Source organism: Ornithorhynchus anatinus, chromosome X1 (assembly GCF_004115215.2).
Source record: "Ornithorhynchus anatinus isolate Pmale09 chromosome X1, mOrnAna1.pri.v4, whole genome shotgun sequence".
NCBI classification, from domain to species: domain Eukaryota; kingdom Metazoa; phylum Chordata; class Mammalia; order Monotremata; family Ornithorhynchidae; genus Ornithorhynchus; species Ornithorhynchus anatinus.
The window spans coordinates 13519813-13540492 of NC_041749.1; the positions used below are offsets into that span (position 1 = coordinate 13519813).

The following is a 20680-nucleotide window of genomic DNA, read 5'->3' on the forward strand; positions in this document are numbered from 1 at the left end:
CGATTGATATTAAAATGGTTATTCTACTTAATAGTAACGTGCATCGACTGGACAAGTGTTGCAATGTAAGCATTTATGCTTATATGGTACAAACTAGAACATTTTACACTGACATTTGAGAAATTAGAGAAATGAATGGCTCCTAATCGGGTGCTGTATAGAAAGATAACACTCTGGAACTTGCAAGCTATTGATAATTCTCCAGGACGAGACATTCGTGACACTAGAGCAAGGCTGAGAGCCCAAGTGTAATGTAATAAATAAGTTCTATTTAAAAGAATGACTAGGAAAAAAGAGACAGTGGGGAAGAAAAGGTTCAAAAACATAAAAGAAAAACCTACCCATTCTAGGGATACACTCTCATTAATTCTCTCCATGTAAACAAGTCCCATTCAGCAACTTGCTTTCAGGATATTAAACGATATACAACTATTCTCAAATACCTAATGCACTGTTCCCTCAAGAAGCCGGCAGGGAAAACCTAATGATTCATTCAATAGTATTGATTGAGCGCTTACTATGTGTAGAGCACTGTACTAAGTGCTTGGAGTGTACAATTGGGCAACAGATAGAGACAATCCCTGCCCAATGACAGGCTTACCGGCTAATCTAGCACCCACATAACCACTATAAAGGTTCTTGACTTCATAGGACATATTCCACAACGTGCCCCGCCAAATATTAAAAATTGCGAGAAGCCGGAATTCCATTTACGAGTTTCTGATATTAACTGTGAAACAGTTCCCTCTGTAGAGTTCACTGGGTTAATTTATTGGAAGAGTTGCCTTCGCTGGGCGGCAAGGCGATTAAAGTCATGTCCAAGAGCAAGCGACTCTCCACCTCAATCTGCTATAAATGTGCAAACAACCTGAAAGGATATAAATCTGCAAAGGTGACGAGAAGAGTTTTGACAAATACAAATGGATGAGCGGGATCGCTTAACTGCAGAGTCTTTGACACTTCGGTTTATCTGCTGGCGTACGGTCACTTGTACTAACCTATGTTTATAGGAGACATGAGGAAACACTACGCCGAAAAGAGCCACGGAGGCGTCGATGACGGAGACCCCCAGGGGCAGGGGCCCGGGCACGGCTTCACCCGCGGGGATGCGCAGATAAATGGAAGACGGGTCGTGTTCCAGAGCACCGCTTCCCGACGCGCTGTTTGGCTGCAGCTACAAAATAACACACCGTCTAATCATTTTTCAAAATACGATTTCCTGTATCCCCAGTTGAGTGCTTTCACGCATACATGCACTTAATATTCATTCATTCAATAGTATTTATTGAGCACTTACTATGTGCAGAGCACTGTACTAAGCACTTGGAATGTACAAATGGCTAACAGATTGAGACAGTCCCTGCCCTTTGACGGGCTTACAGTCTATTTCCACCTTGGAGGGAAAGGGGGAAGCCAATTAGATGATTTAAAAAACAAAATCGATAAACAACGGCTGTATTACGGGATTAAAGTGAAAGATGTCTACAAAGAACTAATTCTTTTTCGCTCCATGCTCTTAACTAATGTTCAGTTGGCCTTACTCCTTTTGGAGAAGCAGCATGGCTTAGTGGAAAGAGCCCGGGCTTGGGAGTCAGAGGTCGTGGGTTCTAATCCCCTCCCCGCCACTTAGCTGTGTGACTTTGGGCAAGCAACTTCACTTCCCTGGGCCTCAGTGACCTCGTCTATAAAATGGGGATTAAGACGGTGAGCCCCATGTGGGACAACCTGATTACCTTGTGTCTACCCCAGTGCTTAGAACAGTGCTTGGCATGTAAAAAGCGCTTAATTACTATTATTATTATTTGAAATCCCAAGCTTCAGATGGGACTTTTTGCCCCAGAGTACGTAAGCATGAAAAAGAATCAGCTCCTCAAGAACCTCCAGTGGTTGCCCATCCACCTCTACATCAAACAGAAACGCCTTACCACCAGAGTTAAAGCATTTAATCCACTTGTCACGGATCTTCTTCTACAGCCCAGCCCTCACACTTCGCTCCTCTAGTGCCACAGTGCTCACTGTGCCAGATCTCAGCTATCTCACTGCCAACCCCTTTCCCGCATAATTATGATATTCGTTAAGCGCTTACTATGTGCCAGGCACTGCTCTGGCCTGGAACTCCCTCCTCCTGCACACATGCCAGAGCACCACTCTTCCCACCGCCCGAGCCTCCAAAAATCCATCGTATCTTCCAAAGAACCCTCACGGCCTACTGTCCACCTGTCCAAGCCCTCATCTGCCTTAATACCTGCCAAGATGATAAACCAACGCCACGATTAATGTTTTCTTGGCAATAGCGAAATTCCCTAAGATCACTCCGACTTTCTAATTTTTCTTTTTTTTTTTGGCACTTCATTACCTTTCTGTTTCCCCCCATGGACTGTAAGGTATTTGTGGGCAGAGACTGTATCTACCAACTCTGTTTCACCTGTACTTTCCCAAGTGTTTAGTGCAAAGCTCTGCACACACTCAATAAGTACCAGGGACTGATTGACTCCTGGATGTGTACCTGATCTTCAATTGACTTATGATCGGTTTCCTGGAGCCAGGAACCAAGAAGGACGCTGTCATCGTAGTGGCAGAGAGATCTAAGGAGGGATGTAGTTGTGTTGGCGGAGTTGTCCGTCAAAGTAAATTCTGCCACCAGCTCTCTAAGAAGTGCGTTAAAAGACCCTAGAAAACAGAACCGAAATAGATGTGACAAAACAAATTCGGGTCACAGAACATGTTAACGAGAAAACCTTTCTAGATGACTACTTCATTCCTATTCAGTTGGCATGGATCCTTTACATTTTAAGGAACTGATACCCCAAATGAGATATTTCATCCATTGGATGAAGATGCTGAGTAAGTCAGGAGGACTGATGTGTAAGTGCTTTCAATTGACTTGGACTCACAAGAGCAGAAAAGCTCTCTGATGACATTTTTAGTCCTATCCTTTTATTATTATTTCTTAAAACGTGCAGGACGCTAAGCAGAAAATAACCCTAAAGTCTGTTGTGCTAGAGATAAGGCCCAGTAATACCTTTTAGTATTATGCCTTAAAACGTGCAGGACGCTAAGCAGAAAATAACCTTGAAGTCTGTTGTGCTACGGATAAGGTCCAGTAATACCATTATATTGAACCCCCTTCTCCCCCTGGCTGGAGGAAAGTAGGAGCTATTGTAAAGTAATGAAGTGCCCACTTGTCAGCTGTGTGACTGTGGGCAAGTCACTTCACTTCTCTGGGCCTCAGTTACCTCATCTGTAAAATGGGGATTAAGACTGTGAGCCCCATGTGGGACAACCCGATTCCCCTGTGTCTACCCCAGCGCTTAGAACTGTGCTCTGCACATAGTAAGCGCTTAACAAATACAAATACCAACATTAAGTGAAATGGTACTTGGGCTTACTGATATCCTCTGTGGTCACTATTTTCCAAGATAATGGCTCACTGTTCAAATCAGGCAAAATTAGGATTTTAGAGGATAATTTGCAAAGTAACAGAGGGAAATCATTTGGCTTTATCTTTTTATATCCACTAAGTACATTATTTGTTCCTCATTCCCCACCTAAAACACTTTCAAAAGGGTACAGAAAGGCTGTTGAGCCACAAGTATGACAAAACTAAAATTTCACGTTAAGGAATTCTCATTAAATGCTGAGCATTTATTTACCTTCATAAGTTTTGGGAGGTAACAAAGCCAAAATGTCATACAGCCGTAAACGGACCATTGCAGCGCTGGCTTTCAGATGCGCTCCGTGGGCTTTGATTACAGATGGAATGCTAAAGTTCCAAAAGAGAGTTAGGTACAGTTTAACACTCTGATTTTCTTCCCCATCGCGCGTAGAAATTCGCAATTTCGATATGTGCTAAGGGTGCCCTGAAGAGTTTTATATTCCGATTTCCAGCTAGTTCACTACGACACCATTATGGAAATGGTTGGTAAGGCTGTTTCTTTTCACACTTCTTCTCAGTGTCTATGTAAAAACATAAGAAATGTTATAGGGCACTAGATCAAGGATCCATTTGGGGCAATATTCTGTCTTCAAGGGTGGCCGTAAATGTTGCTCGCTACTGGCTCTCCACAACATAAAATGGGATAGTTAGGAACCTAGCTTGTTAACTACCCTGTCCCTAACAATCCAAAATGATTCTAATATCCTAAAATCCTAATAGCTCCTCATATTTCATGACTTCCTTTCCAAACTAATGAAGCACTGTATTTTGGACACGCTCTATGTCCAAAACCAAGAATGGGGTGCGCTGTACGTACAGAGAAGATCATTCGATTCTCAAACTTGATTAATTACTTACTGTGACATCATAGTCATGGCACATTCTATAGGTGTCATCAATTTTCTAATCACATCTTCCGTTAGGAGCTCGGGACAATGAGCAACAAAACTCCTCATGGCTAAATTAAAATAAGAAATAAGTTATCTGGAGTACCAGCAGGCCCAGATTAGCATTTCAACAAATAAAAGGCATAGTGGGGTAGAAACAAAGAATAACACACTAGCTTCCGAAAGATCGATTCTTTACAATTCTTACCACATAGCGCTCCAGCCCGACCTTCCAATGTTACTTGCCAGGTAAAAGAGTCTCCTCGAGCCTTCTCGGCTTCCAGCTCCTTTAAGGAACGAGGAAAGACATTTCGCCACAATAACAGCATCTTGGGCAGATGGTAACGAACAACCGAAGGACCTATCCGAAAAAAGACCATTTATTCAATCGTATTTACAGAGAGCTTGTGGTATGCAGAGCACTGTATTAAACGCTTGGGAAAGGACCCCTTCCCAGCCCTGCAGCACTTTGGTATATATCTGTAATTTATTTATTTGTCTACTTATGTATATTAATGTCTGTCTCCTCCTCTAGATTGTGAGCTCGATGTGGGACAGGAATGTGTCTGTCGTAATAGTGTACTCTCCCAAGTGCTTGGTACAGGGCTTTGCACACAGTGAGTGCTCAATAAATAAAAATGAATGAATATAGCGCAACAAAAAGCAGATATTCCCTGCCCACAACGAGCATTCAAAGCTATTCATTCATGACATACTAAGCAACTAAAATTGCCACTAAAATTGAACCAAGAACAGAGAAAATGAACCACAGCTTTCAGGGCTTTGTTACAACACTAATAAGAGTTTTGCAACTTAATATAACCAAAGGCTCCTTAGTTTGGATTTAAGCAACTAGAGTGTCTGGAAAGTGGTATATCAGTCAACTGGCATCCCCTCAAACAATCTGTCGTAATTACATCATCCCCATTATTTTCATTTTCCTTTAAGGTGTAACAATTACAATTTTCTAAAGGAGATACTTTTCACTTCTAAAACGTTAACCCCAAAGCTCCATTCCACTGCCAATTTCAAAATAGTTTTTCCCCCCTCTCTAAAATGAAAATCTAAACTGAGCACCTAATACTGCACGGGTTAAGATACAGTGCAATCAATACACAGTACAATGAAGCAATCAGAGCACCAAGTATTCAAGCATCATGATTTCAACAGCAAAAAAAAAAAAAGAAGGAAAATTGAGTTAGAAGGTATCCTGGTTTTTGGGTCTTAAGTCCTGAGCTTAAGAAAAAGGACTTGCAGAAAGACAGGAGGAAACATTTTATGGTAAAGAGTAAAACAGAGGCCAGGCAACGCTGCATCTCAGCTGAGAAGCCGCTGCTTAGATTCTGAGCTCCTACGATTAAGTTGTCTTGTTTTTGTCTGTCTCCCCCGATCAGACCGTAAGCCCGACAATGGCCAGGGATTGTCTCTGTTACCGAATTGTCCATTCCAAGTGCTTAGTACAGTGCTCTGCACAAAGGAAGCGCTCAATAAATACTATTGAATGAATGAATGATAGGGACTGTGTCCAATCTAATTAGCTTGCATCCACCCCAGTGTTTGACACATAATAAGCACTTAACAGGTACCATGACAATAGCTTGCAGACAACTGACAGGAAAGACCAGCCTGGTGCACTGCGGTCAAGAGGAGAGTGGCTCTCACAGCCAAATCAATCAATCCATTAATCAGTTATTGAGCGCTTCCCTTGTGCAGAGCCCTGTACTAATATAACAGACATGGTAGACCCCTTCCCTGGCTTCAACGAGGTAGTTTCACAAGGCACCAGAGACACAGAGGCAAGAGAGGAAACAGTGCCAGCGTGGCTCAGTGGAAAGAGCCCGGGCTTGGGAGTCAGAGGTCGTGGGTGCTAATCCCGGATCCGTCACCTGTCAGCTGTCTGACTCTGGGCAAGTCATTGCGCTTCTCCGTGCCTCAGTTACCTCATCTGTAAAATGGGGATGAAGACTGAGTCGCATGTGAGACGACCTGATTATCCTGTATCTCTCCCAGCGCTCAGGACGGTGCTTGGCACATAGTAAGCGCTTAACAAATGCCATCATCATCATCGTTAAACAAAAGAGCACGACCTAGTGCGAAGCACCATGGCTAGTGGATAAGAGCACAGGCCTGGGACTCAGAAGGACCTGGGTCAGCTGCGTGACCTTGGACAAGTCACTTCATTTCTCGGAACCTCCGTTTCCTCATCTGCAAAATGGGGATCTCGGACTGTGAGCCCCGCGTGGGACAGGAACCGCGTCCGATCTGATTAACTTGTATCTACCTCAGCGCTCGGTAAATAGTAAGCACTGAAGAAATACCATAAAAAAATTTAAAAAATAACACACCAAAGAGCAACCTTTTTATGGGCAAAAGGTGGCTGCACCTGTGAGTCCTGCACTGTCCTTTTCAGCCACAAAGACACACAGGTGAATTTCACCATCAGCAGTGTCTTCTTCAACTACGAAGGATAATTAAATACACACAGTTAAGTAATGGGGCTCCCTAACCTGGACATGAAGACGAAACCTTTCTGCCCGCTGTGCAGGGATATGCCTCACTGAAGAAAAGTTATCCTGAATAGTGAGATGACTGCTTCCACGATTTTTCCTTAATGCCCCACCCCTGAGCTCCAAATGGGAATTTTTCTTTTAGCATTTTGTAACCCAGGAAGAAGGAAAAGACTCTACCTAAAGTCATGAGAGCTCCAAGTAAAAGCCAGCCAGCTTGAGTGCGCTGTAAGGAGAGCCTGCTATTTTGAGCGGCGGTACGCAAGAGGTCTTCAGCAATGCTGACCACCATCTGGAATGAAAATTGGGATTTAGAACCTTTCAATCCCCCGAAGGCTTTAATAAAGACATATCTGATTTACAGGCTTTCAAAATGAACAAAGTCGGGAGGATGTTCTGAGAGAGGAAGCGTGGTTTAGTGGAGTTGGAGTTGAGCTATACCCCGTGTTCCACTACTGACCGTGTAGTGACTCTAAAGTTGTTAGCTCATCAAGAAAATGGCTATACCACCTGCCACTAGCTTCCGCACAAGGCCTACACTCACAGGAGCAGGCAAACGGGAAGAAGACAGTTTGGAAGAAAGGCATTAAATCAAATCCAGTGTGTTAGGCTTCTCCCGCATCAGTGATATACAAAAGTTTTAGCTAGTCATCGATTGCAATTTCCTCACGCATCAGTTACATACAAAAATTTCAGCTGAACCAGTCATCGACGGCAATTTCATCAATTACTATTTATTGACCTTAAAGGTAACGCTAAATGCAGGCTGAGGCACCCCAACTGTGATTTTTGAATGTATTTCTGAAAACTTCACACATTAACTTGGTAAAACACGCTGGAAATAAGCCAACCGCTCTGTACAAATTATATTTTGCTCTACTACCAAGCGTTGAACTCAATGAAACAAAGTGCCAGCCCAGTCTGCCAACTGGGAAAGAATTTAGCTGTGGTCTTCAATATTATTTCCCCAAAGCAAAACGGTCTCCACCATCAGAGTACCTAAGAGCAAGTCATGCTTGCAGCGGGTGTTCATTAAATCTTTACTCATGAAAACATTAGTCTACGTTTTTTGTTTGTTTTTTTTTTTAACTTGTAACTCCTCACCTTTCCTTTGGCATGAGGGATTCCCAACGGACACTGATGAACTCCTCCCAGTAAAGCAGCCATTGCAAAACTATATCCACTAACAGCTTCGGGGGAAGTCTTCAGATTGTTCAGTCTTTCTGCACATCTGTCGAGAAATGGCGTCAACTGGAAAGGCAACGCCACCGCTACACAGCGCAAACACCACGCTGCAGCCAGTCGAGCAGCCATACTCGGGTGAAGCAGCACGGAAGTGACCGTCTCCAACAGCCCTAGAGGAAAGATGGATGCAAACATTCAATCTACCTATAAAGGAGACAGCGTTTTCAGCCAAATTTCAGTACTGAACAACAACAAGCCGCATCAAAACCGTCTAATGGCTTTGGAACTGGACCGAGAATGGTATATATTTCCCATTAGACAAGGAGATCTTAACTATTTCATGCTTGAAATGCCGAACAGAATGCTCAGTTATACAGAAAACTGAACTTAAGGCTATGGAAATTTTTCACTCCACCATCCTGGGATTAAAAGAAGAAGATACGCTACTAATATATTCCTAAATTCCCAATTATTCAAGGATGAGGTCGAGGCTACCGTCTTCAAAGACGATACCACCGATGCCTTGTTTAAATCGTGAAAATAATAACCACATCGTGTCAGCAGACTTTAAGATATGGTTCTCCCCACCGTTTTCGGGGTGTTATATGTACATTTAAAGAAGACAGCACGGATAGAAGCCTAGGAGGCCAAGTTCAAGATCTATTTACAGCTGTGGTCGGCTCTTAACGGCTGTCAGCTCCCAGTGACGGTGAGGCGACAAACAAAAATACACTGACAACGGCTATACAATTTCCTTCACAGTAATCTTCTGAATTGAGCTCCTGACGGGTCAATACTGCATGTATACAAAGTGTAATTTTTTGGTTATGTCAAATTCTAGCTCCAACTCATCCTATTTGACGCTGCTAACACAATCTGAAGACATATGCCTTGATGGTCATGGCGTCGTGTACCTATCGATGCCTCCTGAATAAGAGGAGATGCTGTAGCGTTTAGGCTCTGGACGAGGCTCCCCAGTTCCTGTAGTGCACAGACCATGACATGCTGGCTTGCAGCTATTTCTGCTGCTCCAGACTTGTTTTCACCGCTGGTATCATTAACGACTATTTCTACGTGGGGGAAGGAAAAAGAAAAAAACACGTTAAGTGAACGAATTCAATTTTCGTTCTCTATTTTTCTCAAAGTTTCTGTATCCGAACTGAACTCTGACCGCTTCAAACTAAAGGACGCTACGTTCTGCCACGAAGTGTTTCCAGTACGCGTTCTGGCCAGAAAACGAGGGGAAATAAGGGAACATCCTTCCAGCACGCAAACCTGTTTGGACAGCTACAAAAAAATTCATGATGAAATGCCTATCCAGGCAGATGGATGACGCTGGAAAAGGAGCCCCTGATTCCCCAACGCAGTTCTATCCAAAATGCAGGGTGAAAACATGAATTACAGGAAAGCTGACTAGCACTGAAAATTTCTGTTGGACTGATCGTCAAAGCTTTGGGTCAATTTGCCAAGCCCTTCCAATATACGATGATAGGATCGTCTTTCTTTCCATTGCGAAATTTCTGTAGATTTTGGTCATTTTTCTACAGATCTGCACACGCCCCACCTCCCGTGGCTTAATTTACTGACATTGTCTGATACAACCATGAGGAATAAAAATAATAATCTTAGTGAAATCACAAAAACCATGCAAATCTTCAAATACTGCATTTCTACTTCCTTAACATATCATTAAAACTCTAAATAGATAACTTGAGAATCTCAATCCAGGGCATTTAATAAGAATTAGAAACCAAAAGACTCCAGGGTCAGATAAATAGCCAGAGTTGAAGGAGAGGAAATGAAGGATTGAGAAAACGACCAACTGGTTAAAAGAAATACATAGTACCCTCTTGTCAAATTTGTATTTTATATGAGAGAATAAAAATCCTTACCCACAGCTTTCATTTGTTTTCCAATGGCTTGGCAGATTTCTTTAGCAGCTGCAATCTGGGCCTTTTCCCCTAGCAAACTGCCCACAGTAGCTCTAAGGATGAAGGAGACACATCTTCGAGAGTATACAGCCTCCACGTGTGTTTGTGTCGCCCGGGGGTGAGAAACCAGATCAAGCACATGAGACAAGAACGTAGCAAAGTTACGCTCCAGCCACTGGCCACCCAGTGTTGTAACAAACACAACGTAGGCCTGTAAGGAGAAAAAGATATATTTCAGTTTGACGGGACACAGGCAAACTCCTTTGAATCACACAAGAGCCAAATTCAGAGAGTACCTTGCTGGGCCTGTTCTTCAGTGTTGGGTGGATTTTTTTTATTTTGGGGAGGGGTGCATTTTGTTTATTTATGTTTTACGGTATTTGTTAAGCAGCATGGCCTAGTGGAAAGAGCCCGGGCTTGGGAGTCAGAGGACGTGGGTTCCAATCCCGGTTCCGCCACTTGTCTGCTGTGTGACCTTGCGCAAGTCACTTAACTTTTCTGTGCCTCAGTTACTTCAGCTGTAAAATGGAGATTAAGACTGTGAGCCCCACATGGGACAACCTGATTATCTTCTATCTACCCCAGTGCTTAGAACATACTAAACGTTTAACAAATACCATAACTATCATCATTATTATTTTTATTATCTGTCGAGCACTGTTCTAAGCGCTAGAGGAGGTAGCAGTTTATCAGGCACAAAACAACCCTGTCCCACATGGGGCTCACAGTCTAAGTGCCGGGGGACGGGTGTTCAATCCCCATTTCGCAGGGGAGGACACCGAGGCACAGAAGTCAAGTGACTTGCCCGAGGTCACACAGCAGACAAGTCGGGGAGCTGGGATTAGAACCCAGGTCCTCTCAGGCCCTTGCTTTATCCACTAGGACACACTCTGCTTCCCAGTTCATGAAATTAGGAGTTAGGAGACGCAGGTTCTAGTCCCAGATCTGTCATTTCTTGCAACGGGAGTGTGGGCAACTCACTTCATCTCTCTGGGTCACTGTTTTCTCAATTTATTTATTTATTACCCTATTTATTTTGTTAATGAGGCGTACATCCCCTTGATTCTTTTGATCGTGATAATGGTGTCTTGTTTTTGTTTCGTTCTGATTTGCTTTGCCGTCTGTCTCCCCTGATTAGACTGTGAGCCGTCAATGGGCAGGGACTGTCTCTACCTGTTACCGAACTGTTCATTCCAAGCACCCAGTACAGTGCTCTGCACATAGCAAGCGCTCGATAAATACCACTGAATGAATGAATGAAGCATAAATTGGGGATAAACCCCAGCTCTTCCTACTTAGATCGTGAGCTCTGTATGAGACAGGGACTGGGTCCAATTTTGTACCTGCCTCAAAGATTAGCACACTCCTTGGCAGAGTCAGCACTTAATAAATATCACAATTATCATTAGTCAAATACACCTGATGGGGCAACCGTACACACCAGCTCAACACTTTCAAAAAAGAGTTGATGAATGAGGCATAGGGATTTCCTACATTAGGCCACAAGACCCATCTTTGAATTTCTCAAATCGATCCCTTGATGCCGCCGCAGACAGGGGACACGTCCCCTCACGTTGTCCCTGCTGTGTCTATATTTTAACCACCATCAGCAAGGAGCGAACATGACTTGAGAGTCGAACAGTTGCTTTGAAAATGATTTCCAAACCGATACATTTCTAGGAAACACGTTAAGGCCTAGGTTAACAGCAGAAAGCCAATCAGTGGAGACTGTTGAATGGAATTCAGGAATATAATCATACATTTTTCTGTGCCAGTTTTAAGCAGTCTTCTAAAGCTCCCAAGACATTCACTTATAGCTTGAACTCTGTGCCTCTCGATACGCTAACTACGATAATAACTGGAGTCAAAATTAATGTTAAGTTTGTATGCACTGCCTTTCGGGTGGCATCTGCAACAGAACCAAGATTTATTTTTCGCCACTGTAGCATGCACGTTAGTTTTGTATAATGTGTATAGTTTCAGTATGGTTTTCTAGCTCTGTCACAAGAAAAAGGTATTCATCAATTCACTTTTCCTAGTTAAACATCCTCGAAAAACCCCGTATACTTTCCGTCACTTCGCCACTGCTTGTAATCACCTTCACAGATATGAAACACAGTAGTTTTCGGATAACAGTGACAAACCTGCGTAACTCCAACTCTCACTTCACGATTGACAGATCCTCCTACTTTTAACATTTCACCACCACTCTTTAAAAATCCAGATCCGCCACGGAGAAATCCTGTGGCCATGAGTTCCAGGACCTCTTCTAGGGTAGCTCGCTTCACATTCTGGCGCATCACTTTGAGGAAAAAATATAATTATTTATTTACACATGTTTCAGAAAGGTTGAGATATATTTTTAATCACTTAGGTGATTTGGGGGAAATTATCTACTGACTCAAAATATGTAGCTAGGAAACGACGTATCTACACCATTCACTCATTCAATCGTATTTACTGAGCTGTGGGCAGAGCACTGTACTAAGCGCTGGGGAGAGTTCAATACAAAAACACACAGACACATTCCCTGCCTTCAACAAGCTGACAGTCTGAGGATGGGTGGGGTGAGAGAGGGAGACAGACATCGCTACAAATAAATTACAGATATGGACATATGTGCTGTGGGGCCAGGAGGGGGAAGAACAAAGGGAGCAAGTCGAGGCGATGCAGAAGGGAGTGGGAGAAGAGGAAAGGGGGGGCTTAGTCTGGGAAGGCCTCTTGGAGGAGATGGGCCCTCAATAAGGCTTTGAAGGAGGGGGAGAGTCACTGTCCATCGGATTTGAGGAGGGAAGGCGTTCCAGGCCAGAGGTGGGACGTGGGCCGAGCATCGGCGGCGAGATAGGCGAGATGGAGGCACAGTGAAAAGGTTATCATTAGATGAGCAAAGTGTGCAGGCTAGGGTGTAGGAGGAGAGCAGCAAGATGAGGTAGGAGGGGGCAAGGTGACCGAGCGCTTTAAAGCCAATGGTGAGGAGCTTATACATGTATACATGTATGCATGTATATGTCTATACTTCTATTTATAATAATGTTTGTTTACTTGTTTGGATGTGTATATAGCTATAGTTCTATTTATATTGATGCCTGTTTACTTGTTTTGATGTCTGTCTCCCCCCTTCTAGACTGTAATCCCCGTGTGGGCAGGGACTGTCTCTCTTTACTGCCGAATTGTACTTTCCAAGCGCTTGGTACAGTGCTCTGCACACAGTAAACACTCAATAAATACGACTGAATGAACGAACTGGAGTTTTTGGAGGAGTTGGGTGACGTGTCCGGAACGTTTCTGTGGGAAAACGATCCGGGCAGCAGAATGAAGTATGGACTGAGGTGGGAAGAGACGGGAGGCTGGGAGGTCAGCAAGGGAGCTGATGCATTAACTAATCCAGGCGGGATCGGAGGAGTGATCGTATTAAAACGGCATCAGTTTGGATAGAGAGGGAAGGGCGGATTTTAGCGATGTTGAGAAGGAGGGCCAACGGGATTTAGTGCTGGACTGAATATGTGGGTTGAATGGGGCGGGGGGGAGGCAAGGAAACATCCTGCCCTTCTCTAGCCTCTTCCCCTTCAGGCCGATGTGGGGCCTGAAAAAGACAACAGATGCCTGACAGAACTACAGTTTGTTCCCAAAAATAGTACCTGCGGCTTGTTTTGGCATCAGTGCTGTAGCCATGACGGTTCCTAGCAGTTTTGACACCGCAACTCGAACTCCATAATTTGAGCTCTCTAAAGCCTTGAAACAGAGTGTGGCCACATTTTCCAATTCAGCTGTCCACATAAATACAGCTTCATTCTGTAATTCTAGCAGACACTGGATAGGAGGAACGCAAGCAAAAAAAAAAAAAAAAAAGGAAATTATAACTCGATCCTATTATTCTGGAAATGCCACATTTCTCCACATTTAAATGACCGCTCTTATTCTTTGTGCAAAGGCAACATCCGGTTCCACTTCTCTGGAGAGCGAAGAAGCCGTTTCCCTAGTATCTAAGTTTGAGCACTTTAAGTTCAGAGGGCACGGAGCCTGGGGTATAATTCCCCCAGAACCTAACTCCTTCTTATTCATTCATTTAATCGTATTTATTGAGCGCTTGCCGTGTGCAGCGCACTGTACTAAGCGTTTGGGAGACTATAACAATAAACAGACACATTCCCTGTCCATGACAAGCTTATAGCCTAGAGGGGGTGGATTTAATCTATAAGGCAAAAGGGATCTTCCCAAAACATTTATCAGGGAGAAGCAGCATGGCTACTGGAAGGAGCACGGGCTTCAAAGTAGAAGACCCGGCTCTTGCCGTTTTATAAAAAATGATATTTTGTGAAACACTTACTACACGCTGGACACTAAACTAATCAAGTTTACAAGCTAATCAAGTTGGACCCAGTCCCATATCCCACATGGGGCTCACGGTATTAACCCGCATTTTACAGATGAGGTAACTGAGGCACAGAGAAATTAAGTGACTTGCCCAAGTTCACACAGCAGAGACGCGGCAAAGCGTAATTTGTTACACACGAGAGCTTCCCCAGAGTGCAACTGAATGTCCTAACCCAACAACTACCGTTTTGCTCGAAAGCTCTCCTTTCCTCAATTTTCATTATGGCAGAGAAATAAAATAAGGCAAGACTACCCAAGACTACACAGATATTTAACGAGCAAAGACAGTAGATTCTGCCATCGGTTCAGTCCTCTTCAAATCCACGTGCCATTTTTATATTTTAGAAATTTTTAATTTCATAAGGTGGAACTAAAATTAACCTAATCAATTACCAGACTATTCCACGGCTAGGAATATTTAGAACCAAAATGGAAAATACTTTTAAAACAGGCAGAAGAATAAGAAGGCCACATGATTAACAAACCTCGAAAACAAGACATTCACCTTGGCGACGGCACATCGAACGGCCATAGATCTGTCAGTCAGGAGAGACCTGGCATTTTTGTAAATATCCCGATGACAGGAAGCTGCTGCACCACCCAGTCCGTTCAGGACTTTTTTTAAACTCATTAAGATTTCACTTCGACCTTGTGACTGAATTGGTGGGCAGAAACCAAAAGATGAAAACATAGTAAGTTAACCACAACTCAACAGCTGAACGAGATACCCTACCACTGCTCTTGACCTAATTAAGAGGAGAAAAAAGGAAATCGCCCAGGAAAAGAAACCTATGATGCATTTGAGAGGGAACAAAACTTGTAGATATTACATTCCACAACATGCGTCGATGCTATTCCCAATACTGGAAATAGACAATCACACAAATGCACGAAACTGACTCAAGTCACTGTGGCAAGAGCAGGATGGAGTCACAAATCAATTGTAGGGTTTTTAACCCTATATTTACAAAAAAATTACTGGGGTTGTAGAAATTAGAAATGTCAAAATATAACTACAAAACTGTCCCCCAAACTTTAAGACAAAGGATACTAACCCCTCCCTCTCCTCTTATGTCTAAATCCTAATATCACCCTTGTCATTAACTGCATGAAAGATGTAAGGATAATTATTTTATTAAGATATTCACCTCTGCCCTAAACAGAATAGAGAGTAATAAATTGGCTTATCCATTTTACCTCAGCACTTTTCAGAGATTTTAAAAGATTGTTTACTGTTTCTGGAAATGCACTTCCCAACATCCTTCCCATTTTTTCATAAAACGCTCCGACACATGCCACCGCGGCACTGGAAAAAAAAAATATTTATGTATTTAAAACCACCACAGTAAAATTGCAAGGGCCAATTAGGCTCTTCAATTAGATTATAAACTCCTTGAGGGTTGAGAATGGGAAATTTCCTTCGGCTGTACTCTCCCATGTGTTTAATCAGCCTGTCAGTCCTATTTATTGAGTGCTTAGTGTGCAAAGCACTGAACTAAGCACTTGGGAGAGTACAATACAACAATACAACAGACAAATTCCCTGCCCACAGCGGGCTTTAGTGCAGTGCCTTGCATTCAGAAGGAGCCTAATAAATACTACCGATTAAGGCAAATTCATTTTCCATTTTATAAAGGAATATGGAAACTTTGACTTTTGGAGGCCTTGGGCACTATTTTAATAAGATCTAATTTACACTGCCTTCTGCTAATATCCACACTAGGTAAATCTGTCTCTATTTGAAATCAGATTAAATGTGACCATCGTCTTCAATTTAGAATGCAATTTTTGTGCCTCCCATTTAAGAAACTATTGCTTTAACGCATTAAATATCAGTAGAGTTGCCTGAAAGAGTTAATGCAGCTTCCACAGGGGACCTGATTTACTACCTTGATCACCAGGAGACGCTCAGATTAATCAAAATTAAATAAGAGCAAGTGTGATTAGTCGTTTACAGCTTCAAAGAGTTCTGGGACACAACCAAATGATGACTCGAAATTGATCAAAACAGTTTGGGGATTCCCGTAATTTATTTAGTTGAGCTACTTCCAGCTGGGTAGGACTGCTGATCATTTAGTTCAGTTAAATATACTGAAGAGCAAAAATAAAAGATTAATAACATCATGACTTCACACACACAGAGCCACTCTTATCAACAATTTCTAAGCATTCCTGAACTATGGGTTAATAGTACAAGCGGTACAAAACATCCTTTTAATTTCTACTAATACAAAAAGCCCCATTCTCTTGAACACACTGCAATTATCTGGATTATAGAGATTTCATTTTATACGAATAGAAGGTTAAACTGTACACTTCTCGAAGGCAGTAATGAATCTTTTACCTCTTAATTTCTCCCAAACACAAAACAATGCTCTGCGTAATGTAGACCCTCTAAAGGTAATCGATGTGATTGATGTTTGTCAATTATATTGGACTTGGTTCAAATATGAACCATAACACATAATTAACTTTTTAAAATATTTCATTGCACCATACCCTGTGTAGTCTGGAGGTCTAAAAAGCAGATTGCTTACTAGTCTTTCTTGCAATCCTCGGATGACTGCTGCGAAAAACTGGGGCGGTATCAATAACAATACTAATAATGGTGTTTGTTAAGCGCTTCCTATGTGCTAGGCAGTGTTGTAAGCGCTGGGGTACGTACGAGATAATCAGGTGGGACACAATCCCTGTCCCACATAGGGCCCACAGTCTTAATTCCCATTTTACAGATGAGGGAGCTGAGGCACAGAGAAGTAAAGTGACTTGCCCAAGGTCACACAGGTGGCAGAGCTGTGATTAGAACCCATGACCTTCTGACTCCCAGACGCGGGCTCTATCCCCTAGGCCATGTTGGTAGTGTGGCCTGAGGTTATGGGCCCAGGATTCAAATTCAACACTTTTTTTCCCACTCCAACCTCAGCACTGGATCCATTCCACTCATGTCCCGATCTGACACTGCCCTCGTAAAACAGCACTCTCCAAAGTAACGTAAAATTGTACAAAATTGAAGACGAGGAATGCCTACGATGATCCGCTCGGGCTAGAATATATCAGCAAATTGTTTTCCCCTTTGAGACTGCCATTTTCTATTTTAGACACCTATGCAGGGAACAGAGATGTTAATCTGAAGTTCTTTTCTCCCAAATAATGGGCATTAACCGCAGTGAAAGAGATAATCATTCCATAACTGAATAAACCTATAGGGGACAATCTATTTCTTAGAATAATTCATCTCAGAGTACTTACAGTTTAGTTGGCAAGTAGCCTGCTGTGTCATCTTTATTTTTGATAATATCATTACACTTGTCTAGTGTTTGAAACACCGTAAAAGTATCTCCAATGCTGTAGAGGGCTGCTAGATTTTTAGCCAGCAGCTTCCGCGTAGGCGGTCCAGGTGAACTACTTATTAATCCGGTGAGCTGCTCGACGAGCTTTTTCTGTTTTTCTTTTACATCGGTCTGTCAGAGGAGCACAAAGAACTGTTACTTGTTCTCCTGTATACTCTTTCTTATAAGAAGCAAAAGATAAACCTTTTAACGCGTAACCTACGTTCAGCTAAAAACTCAAGACACTCCGGGCTAACAGAAGCCTCTGCTCTCTCACACGCCACTCAGAAAGAGTTAGGCTACACTATTTTTATTCTTTTCTGATTCAAATCCCCTCTTTCATCCTTCCTCGCCTACTCAAGGCAGAAGGGCATCATTTGTTGATTTACTAGTGCTGGTATTCTAGAAATATTGTCATCTGTCTTATGAAACGAACTAACGTCCAAAAGATGTAGGCTGTAAGCTCTTTGAGGACAGAGATCACGTCAACGAATTCTACTGTATTTTCTCAAATGTCTAGCACCGAGCTCTGCACAGAGTAGTCTTTGAATAAATACTACTGATTAATTGACTGAAAGGACACTGCATACCTTGTTGGCGGCAACAAGAACTTTATCAAGAAATCGTAGCCACTCAAAGATAAAGACGGGCCTTTTTGCTTCAGTAATCTGGGCCAAAGCTTCTTCATTTAGCAATAAACTATGGGCCAACTCCATTCTTGATAAAACTCACAGTTCATCCACAGTGCCTGCAACATAAAGAAACTGCTGTAAATTAAACCAAATATTTTTTGTGTAAAGGTCAATAAACGCGTGTTCAATCATGTAGTGCTTAGCTGGACGTTAAACAAATCAAACATCCTCACTTAGACAATAGTTATAATCAAAGATTATGACTACGGAAAGGATTATTACTAGGATTTCTTTCATACTCTTAAATTTAGGCCTTTAGTATTACAATGATCGGTATTGTTTTACTACAGACATGATGCAATCAACCGGATAAAAAGTGAAGTGAGTAAAATTCTTTATCGGCCAGCGGCTTATAAAGGGCACAAATGGCACCTCGATCGGTTATCCCGTCCCTTTCCGCATCTGCCAATAGTGAGATGTCGATCACTGAAGAGAAAGATTCAAACTGAATCCGAATAATAGGCCTGAATAGTTTGCCCTGCAATCCTGAAGCCTAGGAGAAAGGTTTTCTTCCCTCTACTCCATCAGCATCTCCCTTCGCCCCTTGATTCAGCCTGGAAAATATAAGAAAGCACCAGATTTCTGAATCCTTGTCAATCTTCAGAACATCTGAAGCAGCTGGAAGCAGTGTGGCTCGGTGGAAAGAGCCCGGGCTTGGGAGCTAGAGGTCATGGGTTCGAATCCCGGCTCTGCCGCTTGTCAGCTGTGTGACGGTGGGCAAGTCACTTCACTTCTCTGTGCCTCAGTTACCTCATCTGTAAAATGGGGATGAAGACTGTGAGCCTCATGTGAGACCACCTGATTACCCTGTGTCTCCCCCAGTGCTTAGAATAGTGCTCTGCACATGGTAGGCACTTAAATACCAACATTATTATTATTATCTGCAGATCGTTAGTTTATATAAAGCCTGAAACATACAACACAAAACAAAAGCAACACAAATGAGCATCAGAATGATCTATGGAAATTATATAAACAGATACACAAAGAGCCAAACAAAAGTTTCCCAAATACAAATGTAGTGAAGCTATTAGTTAATAAAATGTATTTAGCACAGCCTAGTGATGTACGAGGCCCTTCCCTTCCACGTTTCAATCTTATTTCGATCAATAAGTAGTGTTTATTGAGCACTGGCTTTGTGCAGGCCACTCTGCATAACCGAGGACAATTTCTGCAGGGTCAAAGACCCCGCCTGATGCATCTGGCAGCCATTTTCCCTTTTTTCCCCCACTGTATTTGGAAACCTGCATCACCCTCCTGTCTGAGTCCCTACTTCTGTCTCACCCTACTCCCATCCGTAATTCACTCTGCTGCCTGGATCATTTTTCTACAAAACTGTCCAGTCCATTTATTCGATCGTATTTATCGAGCGCTTACTATGTGCAGAGCACTGTACTAAGTGCTTGAAATGTACAATTGGGCAACAGATAGAGACAATCCCTGCCCAATGACGGGCTCACGGTCTAATCGGGGGAGACAGAGGCGGGGTGGCAAATCCTGAGAAGCAGCTTGGCTTAGTGGAAAGGGGCCGGGCTTGGAGTCAGAGGTCAAGGGTTCTAATCCCGGCTCCTCCGCTCCTCCTCCTCAGCTGTGTGACCTGGGGCAAGTCACTTCGCTTCTCCGGGCCTCAGTTCCCTCACCTGTAAAATGGGGATGAAGACTGGGAGCCCTACGTGGGACAATCTGATTACCCTGTATCTACCCCAGCGCTTAGAACAGGGCTTGGCACATAGTGAGCGCCTAACAAATACCAACTTATTATTATTTGACAGTGTCGTGCCTAGCATTTGCACTCTCTGTCCTCTATCCGCGGTCTGAAATGAATTATGTTAAAATTGTGTGACGAAAAACAGCGTGGCTTGGCGGAAAAAGTATGGGCCAGGGAGCCAGAGGCTCTGGATTCAAATTCCGGCTCCACATTCATTCATTCATTCATATTTATTGAGTGCTTATCGTCTGCAAAGCACTGTACTGAGCGCTTGGGAGAGTACAATATAAACTGGAGGGAAGGGGAGAAAGGAGGGGAGACCCCTGTGTGGCTGCTGGGCCAGTCCAGGGTAGTTCTTATCCTTACAGACCCCAGTGGGAATTTTGATCTTTGTTGGCCTGAGTTTTATACTGTTGGAAAATGTATTTTCCCATTATCCTCTAACTAAAAGTGGGAATGGATGGTAACGCATTGCCATCAACATCAAAATGCACATTCCGAAGTAGAGGATTCAAACTGATAGTTGCAAAGGGCTCTGTGGCCTCCTTAAAACTTCTTGCTGTACACTCCTAGCGCCTAGTACAGTGGTCTGTACACAGTAGGCACTCAACAAATACGAACGAATGAATGA

At 43.0% G+C, this 20680-nt stretch overlaps 1 protein-coding gene across 4 annotated transcripts in view; it reads right to left on the minus strand.

Moving 5' to 3' along the window:
* Window positions 1–20680, minus strand: part of HEATR5B (HEAT repeat containing 5B) — an 84785-nt gene that overhangs the window by 56940 nt on the left and 7165 nt on the right. For 3 of the 4 annotated variants that reach the window (XM_029050045.2, XM_029050044.2, XM_029050042.2), the window contains exons 2-16: window positions 18240–18397; window positions 17570–17781; window positions 15518–15626; window positions 14826–14975; window positions 13585–13756; window positions 12091–12248; window positions 9908–10157; window positions 8930–9085; window positions 7935–8185; window positions 7011–7122; window positions 4532–4684; window positions 4295–4394; window positions 3654–3763; window positions 2507–2670; window positions 999–1174 (exon numbers count right to left, since the gene is read on the minus strand). In XM_029050045.2, the coding sequence (XP_028905878.1) occupies window positions 999–1174; window positions 2507–2670; window positions 3654–3763; window positions 4295–4394; window positions 4532–4684; window positions 7011–7122; window positions 7935–8185; window positions 8930–9085; window positions 9908–10157; window positions 12091–12248; window positions 13585–13756; window positions 14826–14975; window positions 15518–15626; window positions 17570–17781; window positions 18240–18365 (2399 nt within the window). In that variant the 5' untranslated portion in view covers window positions 18366–18397. Of the gene's footprint in view, window positions 1–998; window positions 1175–2506; window positions 2671–3653; window positions 3764–4294; window positions 4395–4531; window positions 4685–7010; window positions 7123–7934; window positions 8186–8929; window positions 9086–9907; window positions 10158–12090; window positions 12249–13584; window positions 13757–14825; window positions 14976–15517; window positions 15627–17569; window positions 17782–18239; window positions 18398–18916; window positions 19004–20680 lie in introns of those variants that run through there. The other variant, XM_029050043.1, reaches the window with a different exon arrangement.